The 22,198-nt window shown below is 39.4% G+C and overlaps 1 protein-coding gene across 2 annotated transcripts in view; it reads left to right on the top strand.

The window, feature by feature from the left end:
* The window catches only part of MYOM1 (myomesin 1), a 118,468-nt gene that overhangs the window by 88,806 nt on the left and 7,464 nt on the right, over positions 1 to 22,198 (top strand). For both annotated transcript variants that reach the window (XM_043444027.1, XM_043444026.1), the window contains 12 exons: positions 1,373 to 1,529; positions 3,705 to 3,811; positions 3,934 to 3,978; positions 11,304 to 11,440; positions 11,919 to 12,063; positions 12,807 to 12,866; positions 13,186 to 13,253; positions 14,836 to 14,949; positions 15,619 to 15,706; positions 16,750 to 16,788; positions 17,083 to 17,188; positions 21,523 to 21,686. In XM_043444027.1, the coding sequence (XP_043299962.1) occupies positions 1,373 to 1,529; positions 3,705 to 3,811; positions 3,934 to 3,978; positions 11,304 to 11,440; positions 11,919 to 12,063; positions 12,807 to 12,866; positions 13,186 to 13,253; positions 14,836 to 14,949; positions 15,619 to 15,706; positions 16,750 to 16,788; positions 17,083 to 17,188; positions 21,523 to 21,686 (1,230 nt within the window). The remainder of the gene's footprint in view (positions 1 to 1,372; positions 1,530 to 3,704; positions 3,812 to 3,933; positions 3,979 to 11,303; positions 11,441 to 11,918; positions 12,064 to 12,806; positions 12,867 to 13,185; positions 13,254 to 14,835; positions 14,950 to 15,618; positions 15,707 to 16,749; positions 16,789 to 17,082; positions 17,189 to 21,522; positions 21,687 to 22,198) is intronic.

Here is a 22,198-nt window from a genome sequence, read left to right as displayed (position 1 = left end):
ACAATTTAAATTAACTGCCAGGCTTAGGAACCAACACCTTCATGTCACCAGTCACTCTTTGGGCACTGGTTTTGCCCTTAAGGTGGAAGGAGTTTTGGAATTGTTTTTCTCCTGACAAGTTTTACTGAACAATGCAATAGAGAAGAGAAAACTTTTCATCATTTGGAAAGTATTTATTGGAAGTCTTTTTTATGCTTTTCAAAAATTAAAGCTGTACCTTTCTGATATTAAATATAAAATATTTTTCTTAATGTATGGAAACAAACCAAGTTTAGACTGGTAGTAGAATGAGTGGCAATTTAGGAAGAGCATTTTACCTTTCAAATTGAAGTTAGGCATAGATATTAAAGTTTTCTATGCTATACAAGCTCTTTGAATTGCTACACATATACGTATTGGCCACACTGGGCCTTCATTGTTGCCCAGAGACTCTTTTTTTTTTGGTGTGCTCAGGCTTTCTCTAGTTGTGGTACACAGGCTTAGTTGCCTCACAACTTGTGGTATCTTAGTTCCTTGACCAGGTTTTGAACCTCTATCCCCTACATTGGAAGGTGGATTCTTTTTTTTTGGAAGGTGGATTCTTAAAACCACTGGACGACCCAAGAAGTCCCTGAATTGCTATATTGCATGCAGATGTAATTTATTATAACCCTCAGATATAAAAGAACTCAAAATATTAACTTGTTTTCTTTTAAAATCCAAAAACTAGTCTTGAAATATCTGAATTTCTTGAAATTCATTTCCATTTAAATTTCTATATTGTTCAATAACAATCATTTCTAGGTATCTATTGTTCTAACCTAGAATAGCATCTTTAGATTAATTTATGCTTATCTAATCAGCAGAACTTGTTTTCATGGATTTTTTTTTTTTTCATTCTTAAATGGTTTACAAACTTTCAACATGTGAGTATAGGCAGTTCTCCTTATCTCTACCTTTTCCCCTTCCGTTTCCCTTTGGTTTCTTTATCTCTTATCTATCCTTTCTTGAGATTAGTTAGATATGGGTATTATTGAAGCAAAAGTCATTAATTAGGCATTTCCCAGGGCTGCCTTGCCCTTCTTGTTATGGTCAACACGCTCCCCTAACTGTTCCATTGGTCATATCAACCAGTTTTTGTTCCGCTCTGACCAAACAGTACTGTCCTTGGTGTTACCACTACCTAAGAAACATGATACATTCATTTAATTATGTGTTGCAACACAAAATTGAATTGTAGCAGGATTGTCAGTCACAGTGAGCAGTTGGGACTTTTCACTTGCACAGACTCAAGGCCCTGCTTTAAGGCTAAAGTAAAAGATCTCAAGGTGAGGAATTCTTATTTGGTTAACTTCTACCAGGAAATGTCAGCACCTTGTTTTTTATCTTCTAGGAACCAAAGAAGTTGTTGTAAGTGTGGATGACAATGGAATCATTTCCTTGAACTTTGAGTGTGATCAGATGGCTCCAAGTTCTGAGTTCACCTGGTCCAAAGATTATGTGCCCACGGAGGACTCTCCGAGATTAGAGGTTGAAAGCAAAGGCAACAAGTATGTACCGTTTCAGTCGTAACTATGGGTTTCCTTTTCATGAAAGGAGAGTGAAGCAAGCTGTTCTCCATGTCAATTAAGAGAATGAAATCACACATATTTTTATCTGGTAGTGTGAAAAGTGATAACCAGTATAAACCTTAAAAAATAACAATCCTTATAAAGTACTTTTCACATTATTTGATTTAAAATGCTTTCTCATATGTTATCTTATTGTTGACTGAAAAAAAGGTGAGAATTACATTTTATCTGGGGCAAAAATGAGGACTATAGCCCATGAGACAGCCTTTCAGATAGCTCTGAGTAACTGCTCCAACAAAGTAGGTGGAAAGGTCAGAATAGATGTGATTTTGGTGAAGGGGGAAGTGAGCAGTCAAGCACATGTTTTGGCAGAAGCTTGCTGCTAGTCATGAGGAGCAGATGTTAATGACTTTAGTGCTTCTCTAGATATGAGAAGGTGCAAGAAATTGTTCAGTCACTAAGTCATGTCTGACTCTTTGCGACCCCACGAACTGCAGCACACCAGGCTCTCTGTCCTCCAGTATCTCTCGGAGTTTGCCCAAACTCGTGTCCATAGAGTTAGGGATGCCATACAACCATCTCATCTTTTCTTTCACTTGGCAAGAAGTTGAGCTCATAAAATCTTCTGAAAAACACCCAACTATCTAAAGTCCTGTTCTGCCAGTTTTTCCCAGTGCACAGACTGCCTCATTCCTGATCTCTGCCCTGAACTCCTTTTGGGTGTGTTGAAGGTCAGCAACTGCAGTGGCCAGTGGCTTCATCCTTGTAGAGGCAGATGGCAAGCAACAATTTTTAGTTGGCATCATTTATGGTGCAAGAAATGACATTGACATTTGATTGACATTAAAGTGAACTTTAAAGATGATTCTCATTATTCTACGAGATAGAAATCTTAAAGTAATGGTGAGGATCCTTTTGGGGAGATGGGTAAGGAAGAACTTGCTGATTCAAATTCTGGTAAATTAAACAGATTAGGTATAATCTGTTCTGGTTTTTCACCACCACTTGTGAGAGACACAGTACTGCCCTGGAACAAACTCTATAGGAGAGAGAAGCATGGGAGAGGTGATCTCAAGTCACAGCTTTACTAGGAGCCCAGCTTTACCAGGAGCCGCTATGTGACCTGGGACAGCTTTTAATTTCATGGACCTCCAATTTCCTTCTCTGTAAAACAGAAGACAGTGAAGGAAATTAATTTTATGATCTGTTACTTCCTTCAACCTCAAGATTCTGAGTTTTTTTATTTCGTCTTACTTATCAAGCTTTGTATCTTTATAGTGCCAACCAGATTAGATGACATTTGGTAAAGCACAATATTCCTAAGTATTATTTCTATTACAAAAAAATCCAATATATCCCAAATTAAAAGAAAGTAGTAGTAATTTTGTTGGAGAGAAGAGCAAGAAAATACTCTATATAATTAAAAGACATTCTGCTGTCACTGTGTTGTAAGATCCTTAAAGTAAAACATAATTTTGGTCAAAGGAAAGACAATCAAACTGTAACTATTTCTTCCTTGACTAACTTGACAAACATATAAATGTTTGGATGACCTTAGACACTGACTAGCTATGTGACTCACAAAAGTTAGAAAACAAAGTGAACTAGACCATTGACCCATACATTCATTCCACAAGTATTTATTAAGCACATAGTATGTGCCAGATAAGGTATGGATGCTGGAAGTCACAACAGTGAACAAAACAGATCTCGTCCCTAAAGACACAAAGTGGAGGCATGTAGTCAATGAAGTATGCAATACCGATGCCATGTAATAACCTCCAAAATGGGAAGTGCAAGGAGTGACATAACAGGGGCATTGGGTGGTTCTTCCCTGTGAAGAAAAGGATTTTCAGGCTGCCCAGCGAGGGTTGACCAGCTGAAAATCTCTTTACTTGGGATATGCATTGATATGCATCGTAGCTTGGGGATGGGAGATCGGTACCATCTCCTCGTCCCATCACCATCACCCCATGGGAGGTCAGGAAAGCCTTCCCAGAAGCAGCAAGAGTGGGTGAGCGTTAGGTCAGCAAGGCAGATGGAACACATGCTCCATGTGATGGGAGCAACATGTGCAGATGGCTGGAGACAGGTCAGGGCACAGCCCCCAGACCCTACACAACCTCACTTCTTATAAAACATTCTGTTCTAAAGGACGAAAATGACCTTCAAAGACCTCGGGACAGAAGACTTGGGCATTTACTCCTGCGATGTCACAGACACTGATGGAATAGCATCGAGCTACTTGATAGATGAGGAAGGTAGGTCAAAATCCGTTCATTCATGGGTCGACTCCTGCTTTGACTTCTCACTGGTTCTCCAGGATTAAGTGACTTCTGTTTTAGCAGTTCAAGCTGTAATTGTTCTCATTTTCTCCCTACAGAATTGAAACGTTTGCTTGCTCTCAGCCAAGAACACAAGTTCCCAAGTAAGTGTCCACAATACACTCACAGAGTTCAGCCATGGCACTAGACAATTCTGACAGGATCAAGAGAGGACGCTCTTGAGAACGTATAATGGAACATACATTGGTAGCTGCAGATGTGCTTTCCAAAGGGGCTGCTTTTAGTTTTCCCTTTGTTCTCCAGAAATACAAAGAACAGTGACAGGAGACATGTCCCATGCTCTGCTACCTAGAGCACCATGAGGTTACATAGGTGTAACAGCTGAGTAGTTACATTCTTCATCTTTTGCTACATATTTTGGAATATTATATATCTATACACACACATATATATATCTTCTAGACACAGTAATTTGTATATCTTTTAGGCAAACAGCTCTTTCTAAGCAATTTAATGTTAGCATTTAATAGAAGGACCATACCTCTAAATAAAGACAATCTAAAGACAGTACCCTATGGGGTGTCCCTGATGGCTCAGTGGTAAAGGACCCGCCTGCCAATGCAGGAGACCTGGGTATGATCCCTGGGTAGCAAAGATCCCCGGGAGAAGGAAATAGCAACCCCCTCCAGTATTCTTGCCTGGGGAATCCTTTGGACAGAGGAGCCTGGTGGGCTACAGTCCATGGGGTTGCAAGAGAGTCGGACATGACTTAGCGACTAAACAACAATAACAAAGACAGTACCTTACACTTTAAATTCCTGAAAAATAAGGTAAAGATGCCTTGATCAGAGTAAGAGTCTCTCTGAACTATCATCAAACCCTTCAATGAAGCACCCTCTACATAAAAAATTAATTTCCACAGTTGACACCTAAGAGAAGAGAAAGAAGTCTGAAACGATACTTGGAAAGTTCCACTGACCTGATTGGATCTGTTAACATTGGTACCCACTGGCCAAAGTAGCGAAGCGTCCAAAAAGCTACACTCTGAAAAAACAGAGTGATAGCATCACTCATTCTTTTAATTCAGAAATTTTGTTTTCCATCCTTAATCCCTAAGATATAACTTTTTCACTAATACAAGAGTTTCAGGAACCCAGGAAACCATACCCTGACCCCAAACTATAGGCAAAACTTTGTATGTTGTATGTGTGCATATTTCTAGGGAGAGGGCCTTCAGCTTTCCTGAGATTCTCAGCAGAGCTGTGATTAAAAATCAAAGCTCTAAAACCAGTTGCCTGACCTCTTCACATTCCAAAAAAATACATGTCGTGCTTCATGGTGCGGCTGGGTGCTGGTGACTACTGGCCTCAGCTGGAATGTTCGCAAAACCAGCTTAATTCAGCAGAGCACAGTGGGATGCCTTTGGGGTGTGGGTGCTGGATGCAGGCTTTCTGAATTCCAGGGGAGAACCACTTCTCTTCTGTAATCTTATTCACCATAAAACTGGAAAAGTAATACCGTGAATGGTGTCTTAAAAACTATTTCTTTTAAATTGTAAGAGCAGAGGTTGGCCTGGGCTCTCTTTGTTCTGTGCTCTGTGAACCTGAACAACTCACCCCACTCCCCCAAGGTCTTAGTTTCTTTTCTAGGAATGGCTGTTATAATGATTAACAGCCCCCATCATATAGAGGCGCTGTCAGAGCCAATCAACAGGGCATTGATCCTTGAACTCTTCAGGGAAAATATAAATACTTATTGAAACAGAGCAGTGATCTAGACAAACCCACTTGCAGAAGGGTTGTCTGCCGACCGTACAGATGTCCTCTCTTTCTGTTCCCTGCGCTGTGATGCAGGGGAATGGAAGAGAGTGTCACGGTGCCCAGCACAGCCGGAGCCTGTGAACGCTCCCACTGTCTATCATGCAGAGCAGAAAGAGCAGCACCCACTAATCTAGTTAGTCAGACAGTAAACATTGACCAAGTGTCTAGGCAACAGCTGCTCCTAACGATGTTTACATTTAGCTTAAAGGATGGAGAGGAGAGAAGTTAGGGTGTTACCATAGAACTGGAGGCACCCAGACTCCCCACAGTCCAGTGATCATATGGCCTTGCAGGTAATAACTGCGTGCTGTCCCTGTCATTTAGGCTGAGATATTTTATTCTGCATGAGCATCAACACTGGTTGCTGGCTGTAGGAGAGAGAGGAGCAGCAAACTCAGGGACCCTTCTATTAGAGACCAAGTGTGGTGTTTTGGGTCAGCTCAGAGAAAACCCAAGGAGGCATTAAAAACTCTGACGTGAAAGCATAACTCTCCCAACCAGAGGGAGCTTCTGTGAGCCCCTTGAAGCAGCGTTTAAATATCATAGCTTCAGTTCCTTTCATTGCTGTTGGATCAGGCAGGTCACTACGTGAATGTCTTCAGAGATCTGATGACAGGGTCAAAGCAGCATATCCAATTTCTCAATTTATAGGCACTTCTTCTTAGTATATGTTGATGAATAATTAAGTCATCTTCTTGAGATTTTGTAAGGTTTTAAATGGTCTCATTCCTTACAGATTGTAATAAAGAGTGTGGTGTTCCTTTATTCCAGGGCACAGTAAATTCTCCTATTTTAAGCTGTTTTCAAAAATATTTTGAAAACCACTAAACATATGCCTTAAGCCTACAAATAACAGATATTTTGCTGGAGCAAATTAACTGCCAGAGAAAAGAGCCTAAGGAAATTTAGGGCTGAGCAGAAGAAAAAAAAAAAAAAATATATATATATAAAGCTAAAAATAGAAAACAACCTAGCCTGTCTTGCCAGTTGTGATACTAAATTGCAGTGTAGAAAGTCGGTTTATTGAATATATATCTGTGTATGTATATATATATCAAAACTATACATATATATATATTCATGATATGTGGGGGAGGGAAGACATATTTCAGAGTCCGCAATGTCCTGCAGGCCTCTTGCCTTTTGAGATGAACTGCATTCTGTCTGTGGAATATGTGTCTTTCTAAATAAATCCACTTTCACGTAAAAAACAAAACCATTCCACATAATATATTTTTTATTTGTAGGCACTGGTTATTGTCCCACTTGTATATGCACATTTATACATATACTCCATGTATGCAGATATGCACAAGCACATATACACAAATTGTATCTATTTGGTATGTCCTCTTAGGTGAAAATATATTTTATAATTGGTGGTTATAGGGTGTTGTTTAAACAACTGGAGGAAGAGTCACCAAAATATTAATAGCCACCCTTATAGAGTACCTATTATATGCTGTTTATAGGGTGCTTAAATGGAATGTGTTATTTAAACTCCCCAGTGACCTTAAAAGGGTCAGTAAGTACCGTGGTGATCTAATTTTAGAGATGAAGAAAGTGAGGCTCAGAGAGGTTGAGTAACTAGACCAAAAGGACACAGCTGGTACCCGGGGTGAAGACACCTGGGTGGTCTGACACTAACCAGGACATGGACTGTTTCTGTGTGTGCACCTGCCTGGTGAACCTTGGCGGCCTGTGCTCCCCAGAGGATGTCCGTATTACTCAGGGCAGTGAGCATTAAGGGCTCTGGAGGCTTCCAGGAGAGTGTGTCCCTGCCACCAACCCCCACACACTGGGCTTCTTCATAACTGCATCACTCGTGTATGAGATTCCCTGGAATGAGATCACACTTCTCTGGAAGAGACTCTCCTCTCTACTCCCCTTGAGACTTACTTGTAGCAAGCAGGAGCATCCTGTAGGGAGAAGGCTTAGCCCCTGCTCTCACCATCCTGGGGTCTGTTCTTGATCTGTTCTTACTGGAAAACCACTAGTGTTCTTCAGAGTGGATGGCCGGGACCGAGAGATCACTAAGTAGAGGGAATGGCCCTGATCTCAGCTCTGCCATTTCCTGGGTTTTGTCATCAGTAAAATCAGGGAATAAAGAGAAGTCGCCTTTCTTGAGCACAGTGGTTATTTACGGTGGCTCACTGCGTTCTGCTACCACAGTCACCCTTGGTGACCTATGAGGCAGGTAATATCCATGTCAGCAGGTGAGGACCACAGGGTTTCAGGAGCAGGTGACTGTGCTCAATCGAGGTGTGACATCAGAGCCCATCTCTGGCCACAGGGGAAACCCACAGAAGATGATGTCTGAGCCTCCTTTCACCTCTGCATGGAATGACTCTATAACTGACGTTCACATGAATATGGAATAGTGCAAAGGAAAGGCATCCTTGAAGCTTAAGAAGGGTAGTTTTAGAGAAATGATGCAATAAACTTGTTTACAAAATAGAAACAGACTCACAGACTTAGAGAACAAACATGGTTGGGGGAGAGGGTGGAGGGATAGTTAACTTGGGATTGATGTTTACACACTGCTATATTTAAAATGAATAACCAACAGGTCCTACTGTATAGCACAGGGAACTCTTCTCAATGTTATGTAGCAACCTAAATGAGAGAAGTATTTTTAAAAGAATAGATTCATGTATATGTATAACTGAATCACTTTACTATACACTTGAAATTATCACAGCATTGTTAATCAACTAAAACATAAAATAGAAAAGAAAAGGATACTTTTGCTATAAATATAAAGAAATATTAATGTACATCTGGTACAAGTTTATATCAAACTTATAATTACTTATAATTTAAAATGTAGCATAATTTAAACATATCTTTAAATTTTGAGATATGTTTAAGAATAGTTGAGAGAAAGCAAAGGATGGTTTTCCCTAATAAAAGTGAAGGACTACAAAACTTTGAGAAACAACCATCCTTTTCCACAAAGCATGTCCAGGAATCACCTCTGATGTAGATCTTTTGGCTGGAGAAGTCTTTGTCGAGAACATTTTCAAGTTACAGGAAATTCAGAAGCTGATTTTGGGAGATGTCAGCCAACTTTTTAAAAATTTCACTCATGTTCAAATGGCTTAAGATATACAGGTGTAAATCAGAAATATTTTATAGTTCTTTACTTTCTATGTGAAATAAACGATTTTATAGTTCCTTACTTTCAATGTGAAGTAAAGTATACTGTATTTTAATATAGCTTCTTGATCATGACTTGCTTATTTGCATCTGAAAAATTTTGCTTAATCTAAGAACTTAAACGAACTGGTATACCACTGGGATGGATAGACTTTAAATGATAAGCTAGTTCATCTTACATATGCAGCAAAATAAATTCTTAAGATTCATTTCTTAAACAGCTTAAAGAACCTCCAAATTGAGTTACTTTGTTGAAAAAATAATATTTAACTCTTTTCCAAATATTTTTTTTTTTTTTTTTATTGGTCTTGTTTAAGTCTCACAAGACCTCCAAAAATTACTGGGAACGACTTTTTCTTGGTTCTCCTTGACTTAGTCTGCGAGACACTAAGCCCAAGTAGAAGCAAGAAACGGATGAACGGCCAAATATTTTGAGGAAAGTATATATAATTATAATTATATACTGTAATTAAATCATTGCATGTTGTAGCAGGAAAATATCTTGGCCAATGAGGACATTTGGTTCAATTCCATCCATTTACAGAGGAGTCAGGTGAGGCCCAGAGATGGGAAATGAACTATCTCCCATCACAATTCATTAGCAGCTGACCTTGCCCTACAGGGAACAGGTCTGGACTCTTCATCACACTGTTATTATCCCTAAATAATCCTAACCATCCCAGATAATCACAATGGTATGATCACTCACCTAAAGCCAGACATCCTGGAATGCAAAGTCAAGTGGGTCTTAGGAAGCATCACTATTAGTGGAGGTGATGGAATTCCAGTTGAGCTATTTCAAATCCTGAAAGATGTTGCTGTGAAAGTGCTGCACTCAATATGCCAGCAAATTTGGAAAACTCAGCAGTGGCCACAGGACTGGAAAAGGTCAGTTTTCATTCCAATCCCAAAGAAAGGCAATGCCAAAGAATGCTCAAACTACCACACAATTGCATTCATCTCACACACTAGTAAAGTAATGCTTAAAATTCTCCAAGCCAGGCTTTAGCAATACATGAACTGTGAACTTCCAGATGTTCAAGCTGGATTTAGAAAAGGCAGAGGAACCAGAGATCAAATTGCCAACATCCGTTGGATCATTGAAAAAGCAAGAGAGTTCCAGAAAAACATCTATTTCTGCTTTATTGACTATGCCAAAGCCTTTGACTGTGAAAATCACAACAAACTGGGGAAAATTCTGAAAGAGATGGGAATACCAGACCACCTGACCTGCCTCTTGAGAAATCTGTATGCAGGTCAGGAAGCAACAATTAGAACTGGACATGGAACAACAGAATGGTTCCAAATCAGGAAAGGAGTACGTCAAGGCTATATATTATCATCCTGCTTATTTAACTTATATGCAGAAAATATCATGAGAAACGCTGGGCTGGATGAAGCACAAGCTGGAATCAAGATTGCCGGGAGAAATATCAATAACCTCAGATATGCAGATGACACCACTCTTATGGCAGAAATCAAAGAAGAACTAAAGAGCCTCTTGATGAAAGTGAAATAGGAGAGGGAAAAAGTTGGCTTAAAACTCAACATTCAGAAAACTAAAATCATGGCATCTTGTCCCATCACTTCATGGCAAATAGATGGGGAAACAGTGGAAACAGTGACAGACTTTTTTTTTCTGGGTCTCCAAAATCACTGCAGATGGTGACTACAGCCATGAAATTAAAAGACAGTTGCTCCTTGAAAGAAAAGTTATGACCAACCTAGACAGCATATTAAAAAGCAGAGATATTACTTTGCCAACAAAGATCTGTCTAGTCAAAGCTATGGTTTTACCAGTAGTCATGTATGGGTGTGTGAGTTGGACTATAAAGAAAGCTGAGTGCCAAAGAATTGATGCTTTTGAACTGTAGTGTTGGAGAAGACTCTTGAGAGTCCCTTGGACAGCAAGGGGATCAAACCACTCAATCCTAAAGGAAATCAGTCCTGAATGTTCATTGGAAGGACTGATGCTGAAGCTGAAACTTCAATACTTTGGCCACCTCATGTGAAGAATTGACTCATTGGAAAAGACCCTGATGCTGGGAAAGATTGAAGGCAGGAGGAGAAGGGGACAACAGAGGATGAGATGGTTGGATGGCATCACCAACTCAATAGACAAGAGTTTGAGTAAACTCTGGGAGTTGGTGATAGACAGGGAGGCCTGGTGTGCTGCAGTCCATGGGGTTGCAAAGAGTTGGACCCGACTGAGCAACTGAACTGAATTGAACTGAATCGTAATGAAAGCTAACCATAGAAAGTCACAAAGGTTAGCTGAACGACCCTGGGAGGTAAGGTCATCTCCCTCATTTTTAGTTACAACATCTATGATAGTCAGGATGAGAACCCAGTTTTACTGTCCCTCCATAGCAAGTTTTCCTACAATGCTCTCACTACCTCTGCTTCTATTGTTTTCCACTTGTTGAAAAAATCTATACAATACAATTGGTCATCAGTATAATTACTACTCTTATTTTATTTTTTCACAGCGGTCCCAGTTAAATCAGAATTGGCAGTGGAAATTTTGGAGAAAGGCCAGGTCCGGTTCTGGATGCAGGCTGAGAAGCTGTCTGCCAATGCCAAAGTCAACTACATATTTAATGACAAGGAGATTTTTGAAGGGCCGGTGGGTTTTATACTTTTTAGATTTTTAAACATATTGTTATAAGATGTCTAATAGGGCTGGGAAAGCCCTATTAGAATGCAGATAAGTTGTAATAAAAACCACTGAACGTGGGGTGGGGGGTTTAAATCATTTCACAAGTGGGAAATGTGAAAGGAAATATAGATTGATTATATCATATTACCGAAGTAAAATGGGAATCTAAAAACAATTTTTTTATAACATTTTGTGATTTGGGATAATGAAACTTTAGTATTTAAAAAAGTAAATGTCAGACTTTTAATAATCAATTCTGGTCAAGGTCAGTGATTCCACATATTTTTATTTTTCTGGATACAGTTTTTTGAAACTTTGCTCATTAAAAAAGTCTTAACAAGGAATTTTATTAGATTATGATAATTTGGAGTTTGTGTGTTTATTTTACATGGCTTATTATCATCCTATCTCACATATTTCCTCTCTTTTCCTTTTCACACTGAAGAAATATAAGATGCATATTGACCGAAACACTGGTATAATTGAAATGTTTATGGAAAAACTACAGGATGAGGATGAAGGCACATATACCTTCCAGGTTCAAGATGGAAGAGCAACTGGCCATTCTACCCTTGTTCTCATTGGAGATGGTGAGAGTTCTATGAAATATTATCTGAAAACCTTTGCTACTTCCTTCAATGTAAATACCCCACCACAGGAAAGTAGTCATGTGGGAGAAGCAGGAATTATTTCTTGATTGGATTCCAGTGTTCAAAGTGCAATTTACAGCTAATACTTTCCATAGTACTTTATTTCCTAGAAATGAAAGTTCATTTAAAAGGACACCAAAGTTATCACTGGCCCACAGGCAAGACTGCACTTAAATTATCTCATATATAAACAAGTAGTTATTACTAAAATTCTCCAGTGAGGGATACTACAATACAACCCAGACTATATTATGTCTCAGAAACTATGAAACTCTCTTGTAATGTGTACCTGCTTTAAATTATTTAAATGAAGAAGAAAAATATTCATGAGCAGAGCATGTCAAATCAGTTAATCATCCATTACAACTCAGTTGTATGGCAGCTCTTATTAGCCAGTGTGGAAATCACCAAGATTTAAAATGTAGTATTTAATAAAGCAATGGAAATGCTGGCCAGGTCTGTACATTTGCAATAGCCAAAGCTATTTCACTGTTTCCTGACTTCATGACCTTGAACAAGTTTCTTAGCCTTCCTATGCCTTTTTCTTCATCTATGAATAATGAAAACAAATAGGGTGGTCTGACGTGAGTGTTATAATAATGAAAGTAAATAACTTAGCACAGTGACTGGCATGTACATTTATACTGCCCAACTTTATTTCATATTTGTTTTTCGATTTTCAGTTTATAAAAAGCTCCAGAAAGAAGCTGAATTCCAGCGTCAAGAATGGATCAGGAAACAAGGTAAAAGTAGGCAGTGAATAAAGAGAAAGCTTCAATTTCTTGAACAAAGTATTCTAAGGTTATTTCCATAACAAACTAAAATGAATATTATTGCTTTGTTAATAATGCCCTGATAAATAAAAATAATTGAAAATATTTATCACTACAAATGATTAAAATATTACACATTTTATTACACATTTAAAAATATTTAAAAACTAAATTTTTAATTTCAAAAATTTCACTTTAAACATAAGTCAACTTAGAATTTAAGAATGAGTTTGGATTTTTGCATTCATGATTAACATTGCTGCTTACTGATGTCATTAAAATTTTATAGGTCCACATTTCGCTGAGTATTTGAGCTGGGAAGTGACTGGTGAATGTAATGTACTATTAAAATGCAAGGTAAGAAGTAGATAAATTTTTAATAATTTGGTACAAAGAGAATAAAAAAATAGAATGTGAGAAGAAAAGGAAGATCAATTTCTTATCTCCTCTATTCTTATCTCCTCTTATCTCTTATCATTTGCACCAAAATGATAAGTGACATGCCCTTACTGTTGAATGCTACTGTAATCATTGCTTGGTAAGAAATATTTAAAATAAAACAATATAAAAATATGAAAGTCAAGATGATTGTTTTAATTCATTACACATGCCCTAGTTAATAAAAACAGACTTTTTTTTATTAAGACTTTTTTTTTTTAAAAAAGCAGTTTTAGGTTCAGGGCAAAATTGAGGGGAAAGGTACACAGATTTCCCACTTACTCCTGTCCCTATATGTGCATAGCCTTCTTCATTATCAACATGCTCACCAAAATGGTACAAGTGTTACAACTGATGGACCCACATGGACACATCATCACCCAAAGTCCATAGTTTACATTCTGGTTCACTCTGTGAGTGTGCACAAACGTATAAAAATCTGTATCCATCATTAGTGTATCATACGGAGTATTTTCACTGCCCCCCAAAAGCCTTGTGCACTGCCTGCTCATCCTTCACTAACCCTCCCCCAACATCTGCTGCCCCGCACTTTGCATCACGTGGGATCTTAGTTCCCGAACCAGGGATCAAACCTGCATCCCCTGCATTGGAACACTTAATCATTGGTTCTTAATCATTGGACCACCACGGAAGTCCCTGAAATTGTTTTCTTGATTTGTATGAAGTCTTTACCTTTTCATACAATCTTAATTATACAAGAAATACATGAATCTACTCTCTGTCATAGAAGGTTCTAACATTATAGATAAAGCTTAAGATCCCTTTAAGCATATGAAGTCGTTTAGCCCATCTGAAATTTGTGAGATGATGTATGGATATAGGATTTAAATGAATTTCCTAAAAATTGCTAAGTGACTAATTTATTAAGCCATACTTGATGGATCTAACTAAACTTACTGCAGTAATCATTTTGCAAAAATGCATCTATCAAATCATTATGTTGTATACAGTAGACATATGCCATATTATATGAATTATATCTCAATAAAATTGGAGAATATCTAATTTAAAAGATTTCTTAACCATATTTCCTCTTCGCATTTATTTGCAAAGCTTCATTTATCTTACAAAAGTAGTTAGCTATAGATTGGGGCTTCCACATTCTGATACTTTGATAAAGTCATTTGTTTTTGTGACACAGACTATTATTTTAATCTAATGGGATTTGTCTTCCTTTGGATTTCAAATTTTTATATTTTACTTAAGTCTGTATGTTAGTTTGTATGTTTCTATGCTTTCTTGTCCACGAGATGATTTTAAAGTCTATTTTTTTTTTCTGCTGGAAATAAAGATACTATTGATTTAGGTTTATTCTTTTGTATCCATTTTATTCTAAACTCTAACAGTTAAAACAACTCTCAGTTGATTTCTCTTGAAATCTCTACTTTTTCTTATATCCAATGCTACATTAAGAATTATTTAATTTCATAAGAATAGCATTCCTTTATCTTGAGAAGCGTAACTACTCTTTTTCTCCTAGGTGGCGAATATTAAGAAAGAGACTAGTATTATATGGTACAAAGATGATAGGGAGATTTCGGTGGATGAAAAGCATGACTTTAAGGACGGCATATGTACCCTCCTTATAACAGAGGTAGGTGACTATAAATATAAAATGCAGCATATTACTTCTGTACCCCACGTTCTTCCAAAATACAGAGACTAGATTATGTGTTCCTTTGCCCCGGGGCCTAGATCCTTGCCCTGACATCACCCAAAAAGTAAGCGGTAAAGACACAAAGCTCCTCTCACTTTGTGATAAGTGAGGGTTTGTCAGACATCCAAACAGTGTTGGCAGGACGCCACAACTCTTGCCTGTCTGAGCTAGTTTTTCTCATAGATGGGTGAGTGGCAGGGCAGTTAAGCGTTCTGTTCTTTGCTCTTCAGCTTCAACTGGTTCCCTGAAGATACAGAGACAATCAGACATAGTATTTATTTCAATATAGATTTTTATCTACTTTTTGCCTAAAAGAAGCTGCCTTTCAAATACATGTGCTCATTAGTTTTTAAAATGAAGGCAGAGCAAGGGATGAGGACTTTAAGCCTCAAGTCAATTGTCACCTTAGAGGGTGAAAACTCCGGGCTGCTGGCTAGCCCAGTTTTGATGGATAGTCCCTCTGCGAACTGGTCATTGCTCACACGCCTGGCTGCTTGTTCAGTGTGTTTCGATGGCAGTTCTATAAATCATGGGTCCTGAAAAATGCAAATGCCATATCCTGAGGCTACAATAAGCTGCAGTGTGGTGTATCTCTTCTCCCCTTAGTTTTCCAAGAAAGACGCTGGGATTTATGAAGTTGTCCTGAAAGACGACAGAGGAAAAGATAAAAGCAGATTGAAGCTTCTGGATGAAGGTCAGTCCGCCGGGGTCCATTCTGTGTGTTCCATACACAAATGACCAGAATTCTAAGTGAGACTGAACTGGGTGATTCAAGCCATGCTCATCTTTTGTCCATAGGTTTTGTTTTAATTGCCATTACAGCAGAGCAAATTTTATTAAAAAACAAAAACTTCACTTTTAGTCTTCCTTGAAAGTCAGAAATGTAGTTTTGATCCTCAGAGAATGTATAGTCGACAGTCCACTAGAGGTCTGTTTTCAATATCTGTTTCAAATATGTCTGTTTCAAATATTTTATCATTTTTGTTTCAAACCTATGAAGAATGTTCCAGAATCAAATGCTACCATGAATAGCATGTCTCAAAATAGTCCACTAGTTAAAAGGTGGCAAGAAAGGTTATACATGGAACATGAAGCCTCTCAGTTAGTAGCAGAGCAAGAAAACAATTTCCATTTTCCCAAGACCTCTGATGACAATGATATCATGATAAAGAAAACCTATATGGGATGCCCACATTTCCAATTTTGTTCCCTAGCAAGATCTTTAACAACATTGCTGACGAACAGCAGAGGTCTGACTTCAATTTTACCTTCCTACTCTTGGTGGAGGCAGGACTCAATGTGCTTTTTGTTTATTGGCAAAAAGCATTAATTAGGCTGAGAAATATCAGGGAATTTAGATAGTTAATTCACCGTGGGTTGATGCCACAGATAAGAAGACTTCCTCTAATGTAAATGAAGCCTTCCTGGTACTTAGGAAGAAGGGAATTCTAAAGCAAAAAACATTCCTGGAAATCTCACTGTGGCTTTTTCTCTAGAATGTAAATATGGTGACAGTTTACAAAGAATTCGAGGGAATAAAAACATCAAAATCAGAGCAGAGATCTTTTAAAACTTGATAAACAATTGAGTTCTTTGACCAAAGAGCATATATTACCAATTGGTCAATAAGTCCATCTTGTGACAGGATGCTTTTGAAAGTGTATGTGACTAATTGTGTGAGATTGAACTTGACATTGAGCATTTTTATGCTAAAACTTTATGAATCTCTTTCCACAGCCTTTAAAGAGCTAATGACTGAAGTATGTAAAACAATAGGTAAGTTCTCACAAGGCAATACTTTCTTATTCTCTGGGGGTGGGCTTGGTTTTGTTCAGTCGTGTCTGATTCTTTGTGACACCATGGACTGTAGCCCGTCAGGCTCCTCTGTCCAAGGACTTCTCCAGGCAAGAATACTGGAGTGGGTTGCTATTTCCTTCTCCAGGGGATCTCCTTGACCCAGGGATCAAACCTGTGTCTCCTGCATTGGCAGGAGAATTCTTTACCACTGAGCCACCTGGGAAGTCTGGGATGGACTTACAGGTGTGTGAAATACGTGTTTTCTTCTTGCAGCTTTGTCTGCGACAGATCTGAAGATCCAGAGCACAGCTGAGGGCATCCGGCTATACTCTTTTGTTACTTACTACGTGGATGATCTGAAAGTTAACTGGTCCCACAAGTAAGTGAATAAAAACCCAAGTGCTGTGTGGAAGTCCTTACTCCACTCGGAGGAAGGACTAGGGAAAACAACAGCCCTCTGTTGCACTCAGGTAAGGAGCCTTCTTACTTCTCAGGTCTGATGTTGAGAAGTATAGGACAGAAACATCCAGGCCATCCCTTCAGTGTGAAGTTAGCACCGTCCCTTAGCATGGATGTGATGAGGCCAGTCATGGCTTGTAACATCTGTCTCCATGATCTGTTGTTGTTCAGTCGCTCAATTGTGTCTGACTCTTTGCAACCCCATGGAGTGCAGCACGCCAGGTTCCTCTGTCTTCCACTATTTCCCAGAGTTTGCTCAAACTCATTTCATTGAGTCAGTGATGCCATCCAACCATCTCATCCTCTGTCACCCCGTTCTCAAATCACAATTTGTATACGCCTCTATAACATTACCTCCACCTCCACACAATCACGCTTTGCCAGATTCTTATCTGGTCTTTCCAAACACACCTCACCCATGCTGTGCTCTGGGCAAAACTGCAGCAGCCTTCACCAAATTTCCTGTTGTGTGACTTACAGCTCATTGGCCCAGAAGCCTGATCCAAAGCGGTACCCAATTTTATCATCATTGTCATTGTAGCAGTTGGCATAGTGGGGCATTAGCGTGTTTCCTCAGAAGGCTTTGGAGATCTCAAGATGACTTTGGGAATGTGTATTTGAACTAGATTGAGCCTGAAGATCCATTTTAATCCCAGGCTTCCAATTTGGAGGGATTTCATTCAAGTTCTCCTTGGGGATTCCAAAGCCTGAGGTAGGTTTCTTAGTCAAACCAGGCCTCCCATTTACACCATTACACCATTCTGCGCTTCACTGAAATTTCCTGAGCTGAGAGAAGCCAGCAGGCTGCCACAGAAACCATTGAGGCACATCCACCTTCATCCACTCTTGGGGTGCAGTGGACACTCATTCCCAAAGACCTTGTACACCCCACCAAGCAGAAGGTCACTGTGGGTCCCTGGGAGGAGTCAAACAACAGTGTTTACTTATATCTTCCCTTCAGTGATGTTGACTTAAAAAATAGTCACAACCTAAAAGTTGAGAGTTATGTTTTCTTTGGTGCAGATTTTTAGGACTTAAGCCTGGGAGGCAGCTTCTCAAATAGCCCTGAGAGAACTGTTCTGAAGAAGTGGGGGGAAGAGTCAGGTTACATAGATGTCTGCAACAAAGGGAAAGTAGTCTGAACATCAAAAGTGTTTTTGTAAATTTAAGAAAACCAGATATCTCAAGGAATTTAGCGCTTTTCTCAATATGGGAAGATGCAAGAGTCTGGGCTCACTGAAATCATTCCTTTCATATGTATCTCAGCTATCTGGGGGCAGTATCTTGCATTTTTCACATCCTGAGTCCCTCAGTGCTTACCTGTAGGGAGTGGTTGCAGCCTCTGGTATTGATCCCAGTTATTGTTCTTCTTCCTGGGTGCCCTCCCGGCTCAGAAATTCACATTTGAAGGGCTGTGATCACTCATGGCGTGAATTCCTTGTTTACTAATTTGGCAAGAATAGTCCATTTCTCAATGGACACTTATAGTATGCTGGGCACTGCTCCAAGTCCTTTAGAGGTACGAAATCATTTAATATTCAAACTCTGTGAGATGGGTACTTCTCACTTTAGTGACTAGGAAGCTCAGGTTCTGGGAGGTGACTGGCCTGAGGTCATCAACTCTGTGATAGGTGAAGGGCTGAACCCAGGAAGCCTGGCCCCAGAGCTCCTCCATCACGGCACTACTCTGGATTCAAGTTTCATTAAAGGTTTAGATTGAACATTTCACCAGAACCGGGTCCCATGAAGCATTCATTTATGTTTTCTTGAACATGACTTTACTGTTATGTAGAACAGCATTTTGTTAGGTTTATTGTTATTACTATTGATTTCCTGAATTCTTTTTAAAAAATGAAAACAAGTGAAATTCCACTTTGAATGCCTGGAGTTTCATTCCTTTGTTCTATTTCTTACAGAATACATTTTAGGAAAGTGATTATAAGGTAAAATAGATCAGATTCTAGGAAATTCCTCTGTGACATCTAGGGCATTCTAATATATTCGTCTGAAGAATAAGAGAAGATAGATTAACTGAATCATCAATCAAAAGGCTTTACATCATCTCTAATAGAATTACATGTTCCCCAAAATTAGAACATTGGGTTTTAAGGGAAACTGCTGCCAGACTAGTAAGGCATAAGCTTCGTCCACTGTTTGGTATGTCAGCTACATGAGTGTTTTGTGTGCACCCAGACGTGTGACTGTAAAAGGTTCAGGAACCAAGGACTGATTGTTCTCCCAGTGTTCATGTAAGTATGCAGTGTGATGCAAAAAAACCTTAAAATGGGTTTGGATCTTGACTTTGCTCCTCTCTTCCCTTGGATCTTAGGCAAGTCATCTAATTTTCTGAAACTCAGGTTTCCCTCATATGAAATAGGAGCAGTAATATCTGTTCTAACTCATAACACTGATGGACTCAATGAGAGAATTAATCATACTTTGAAAACCGTGACATGCTTTACAAATGTAAGGTACTATTATGCGATCCTGTGGACTGTATTCCACCAGGTTCCTCTGTCCATGGAACTTTCCAGGCAAGAATACTGGGGCGGGTTGCCATTCTGTTCTCCAGGGGATCTTACAGACCCAGGGATCAAGCCCATATCTCTTGCATCTCCTGCATTGACAGGCGGATTCTTTATCATTGTGCCATGGGGAAGCCCATTATGCATGTTAGCCAGAGATTAAAGAACCCAAGGCTTACCACAGCAAAGCAGAGGACTGTCTGCCTTTCTAGCTCTCCAGGACACATACATCTATATTCCTCAGGCTAAAGTCCGTGGGTACAGTTGGGTCCCTTTACCCTATATTTTATGACATTTTAACTTTAACATCTTTTAAAGAATGTGGTATATAAGAAAAATGCTGAATATTTATTTGAAATCTGAAATTTCTGGTGGAGATTTTTGGGTTTTTTATTTTTTTAAGTTCATTTTATTTATTACAACTCCAAACATAATATATGTTTGTTTTAGAAAATATATTTACTATCATACTAAAATTAGAAAGAGTTTATAAAATGATACCACCCATGGCTTTCCTAGCCACAGTATGTACATTTTGGGGAAACTTCCAGTCTTTTCTCCATGCATAACTGTTGCTGTAAAAAAGTAGTTTTGTGTACTACCTTATTTTTCCTTGGTCTTCCCCGGTGGTTCAGATGGTGAAGAATCTGCCTGCAATGCAGGAGGGAGATCCAAGTTCGATCCCTGGGTCAGGAAGATCTGCGGCTACTACTTATTTTTTTCTATTTCCTCACATGTTTATGAACTTTTCATAGAGTTTAACATCACTGAGAGTACATTGTGTGTGTGTGTTAATTGCTCAGTTGTGTCCTACTCTTTACAACTCCAAGGACTGTAGCCCACCAGGCTCCTCTGTCCATGGAATTCTCTAGGCAAGAATACTGGAGTGGGCTGCCATTCCCTTCCCCAGGGGATCTTCCTGACTCAGGGATTGAACCTGGATCTCTTGCACTGCAGGCGATTCTTTACCGTCTGAGCCACCAGGGAAGCCCCTGAGAGTACAGTACTTCCGCCTTTCTTCTCTTATTTCTTCTTTAACAATAGGGTTTCTAGACTGTCAGATCTGAGAGGTCTATTTGCTTTTACTGTCTTGTAAAGAAGATGATGTGCAGGTCTGCATATGACCAGCTGCAGAATAGGAGGAGACACACATCCAGGGTCAGAGTAGGTGCCTCATTCATTTTGACAGCAACTCTGCTTCTCATTTATTCTTGGCCTGACTACTGAGCACATATTTACATTTGTCTTAAATAGCTTTGTAACCACGTGTGTCAATAGATATCAGCCACAGATGAACCTCCTTAGATCTGTTTTTAACTAGTCTGTAAAAACCCCATTTATAGCCGTAGACCATCTGCGTGAGACATGCAGTAATAATATGTGGAGTTTGGCCTTTTCTGTTTAAAGATTCCCTTAGTCCTACAAATAAACCCAAGCAGAAACAAAGATAATTAATACCCCTGAGAAGTACTGGTGCTGCAATCTGAGTCCCAGACCACTATTGGGAGGTCAATGTGCAGATGGCCAGGCCCCCACCACCCCAGGCCTTGGAAACCTTGTTCTGTGATTCAGGGCCCATAATTTCTCTGAAGCAGGAGAGCATGTGATGATCTCGTGTTATTTTGAAAGCCTGTAAAACTTGATGTTAAGACCTTCAATACAAGACAAAGTAAAAGGTAAGTTCTGGATGAAAGCCACCAATAACAAGATTTTCTTTTGATCAAAACAGTGGTACTCCTATTAGGTACTCAGACAGAGTTAAGAGTGGGGTCACCGGAGAACAAATTTGGCTGCAAATCAACGAGCCCACCCCCAACGACAAGGGCAAGTACGTGATGGAGCTCTTTGATGGTAAAACCGGACACCAGAAGATGGTGGACCTTTCTGGACAAGGTAAACGGATGCTCTGCAGCTTAGAACCCACAGTGGAGATTGCTGTTGCTATTGTTCAGTTGCTAAGTCATGTCCAACTCTTTGCGACCCCATGGACTGCAGTATGCCTGGCTTCCCTGTCCTTCACCACCTCCCAGAGTCTGCCCAAACTCATGTCCATTGAGTCGGTGATGCCATCCAGTCATGTCATTCTCTGTCTTCTCCTTCTCCTACTGCCCTCAATCTTTCTCAGCATCAGCGTCTTTTCCAATGAGTCAGCTCTTTGCATCAAGTGGCCAAAGCATTGGAGCTTCAGCTTCAGTGTCAGTACTTCCAGTGAATATTCAGGGTTGCTTTCCTTTAAGATTGACTGGTTTGATCTCCTTGCTGTCCAAGGGTCTGTCAAGAGTCTTCTCCAGCATCACAATTCAAACACATTAGCTGTGGAAGATGTGGGCTTTTTTAAAAAAGGTTGGAGGCCTCCTGTACTTCATAGCAGGTTCCCACTAGCTGTTTTACACTAGGTAGTGTAT

This window comes from Cervus canadensis, chromosome 23, assembly GCF_019320065.1.
Source record: "Cervus canadensis isolate Bull #8, Minnesota chromosome 23, ASM1932006v1, whole genome shotgun sequence".
Classification (NCBI taxonomy): Eukaryota; Metazoa; Chordata; class Mammalia; order Artiodactyla; family Cervidae; genus Cervus; species Cervus canadensis.
This window is presented reverse-complemented; position numbering and strand designations above follow the sequence as displayed.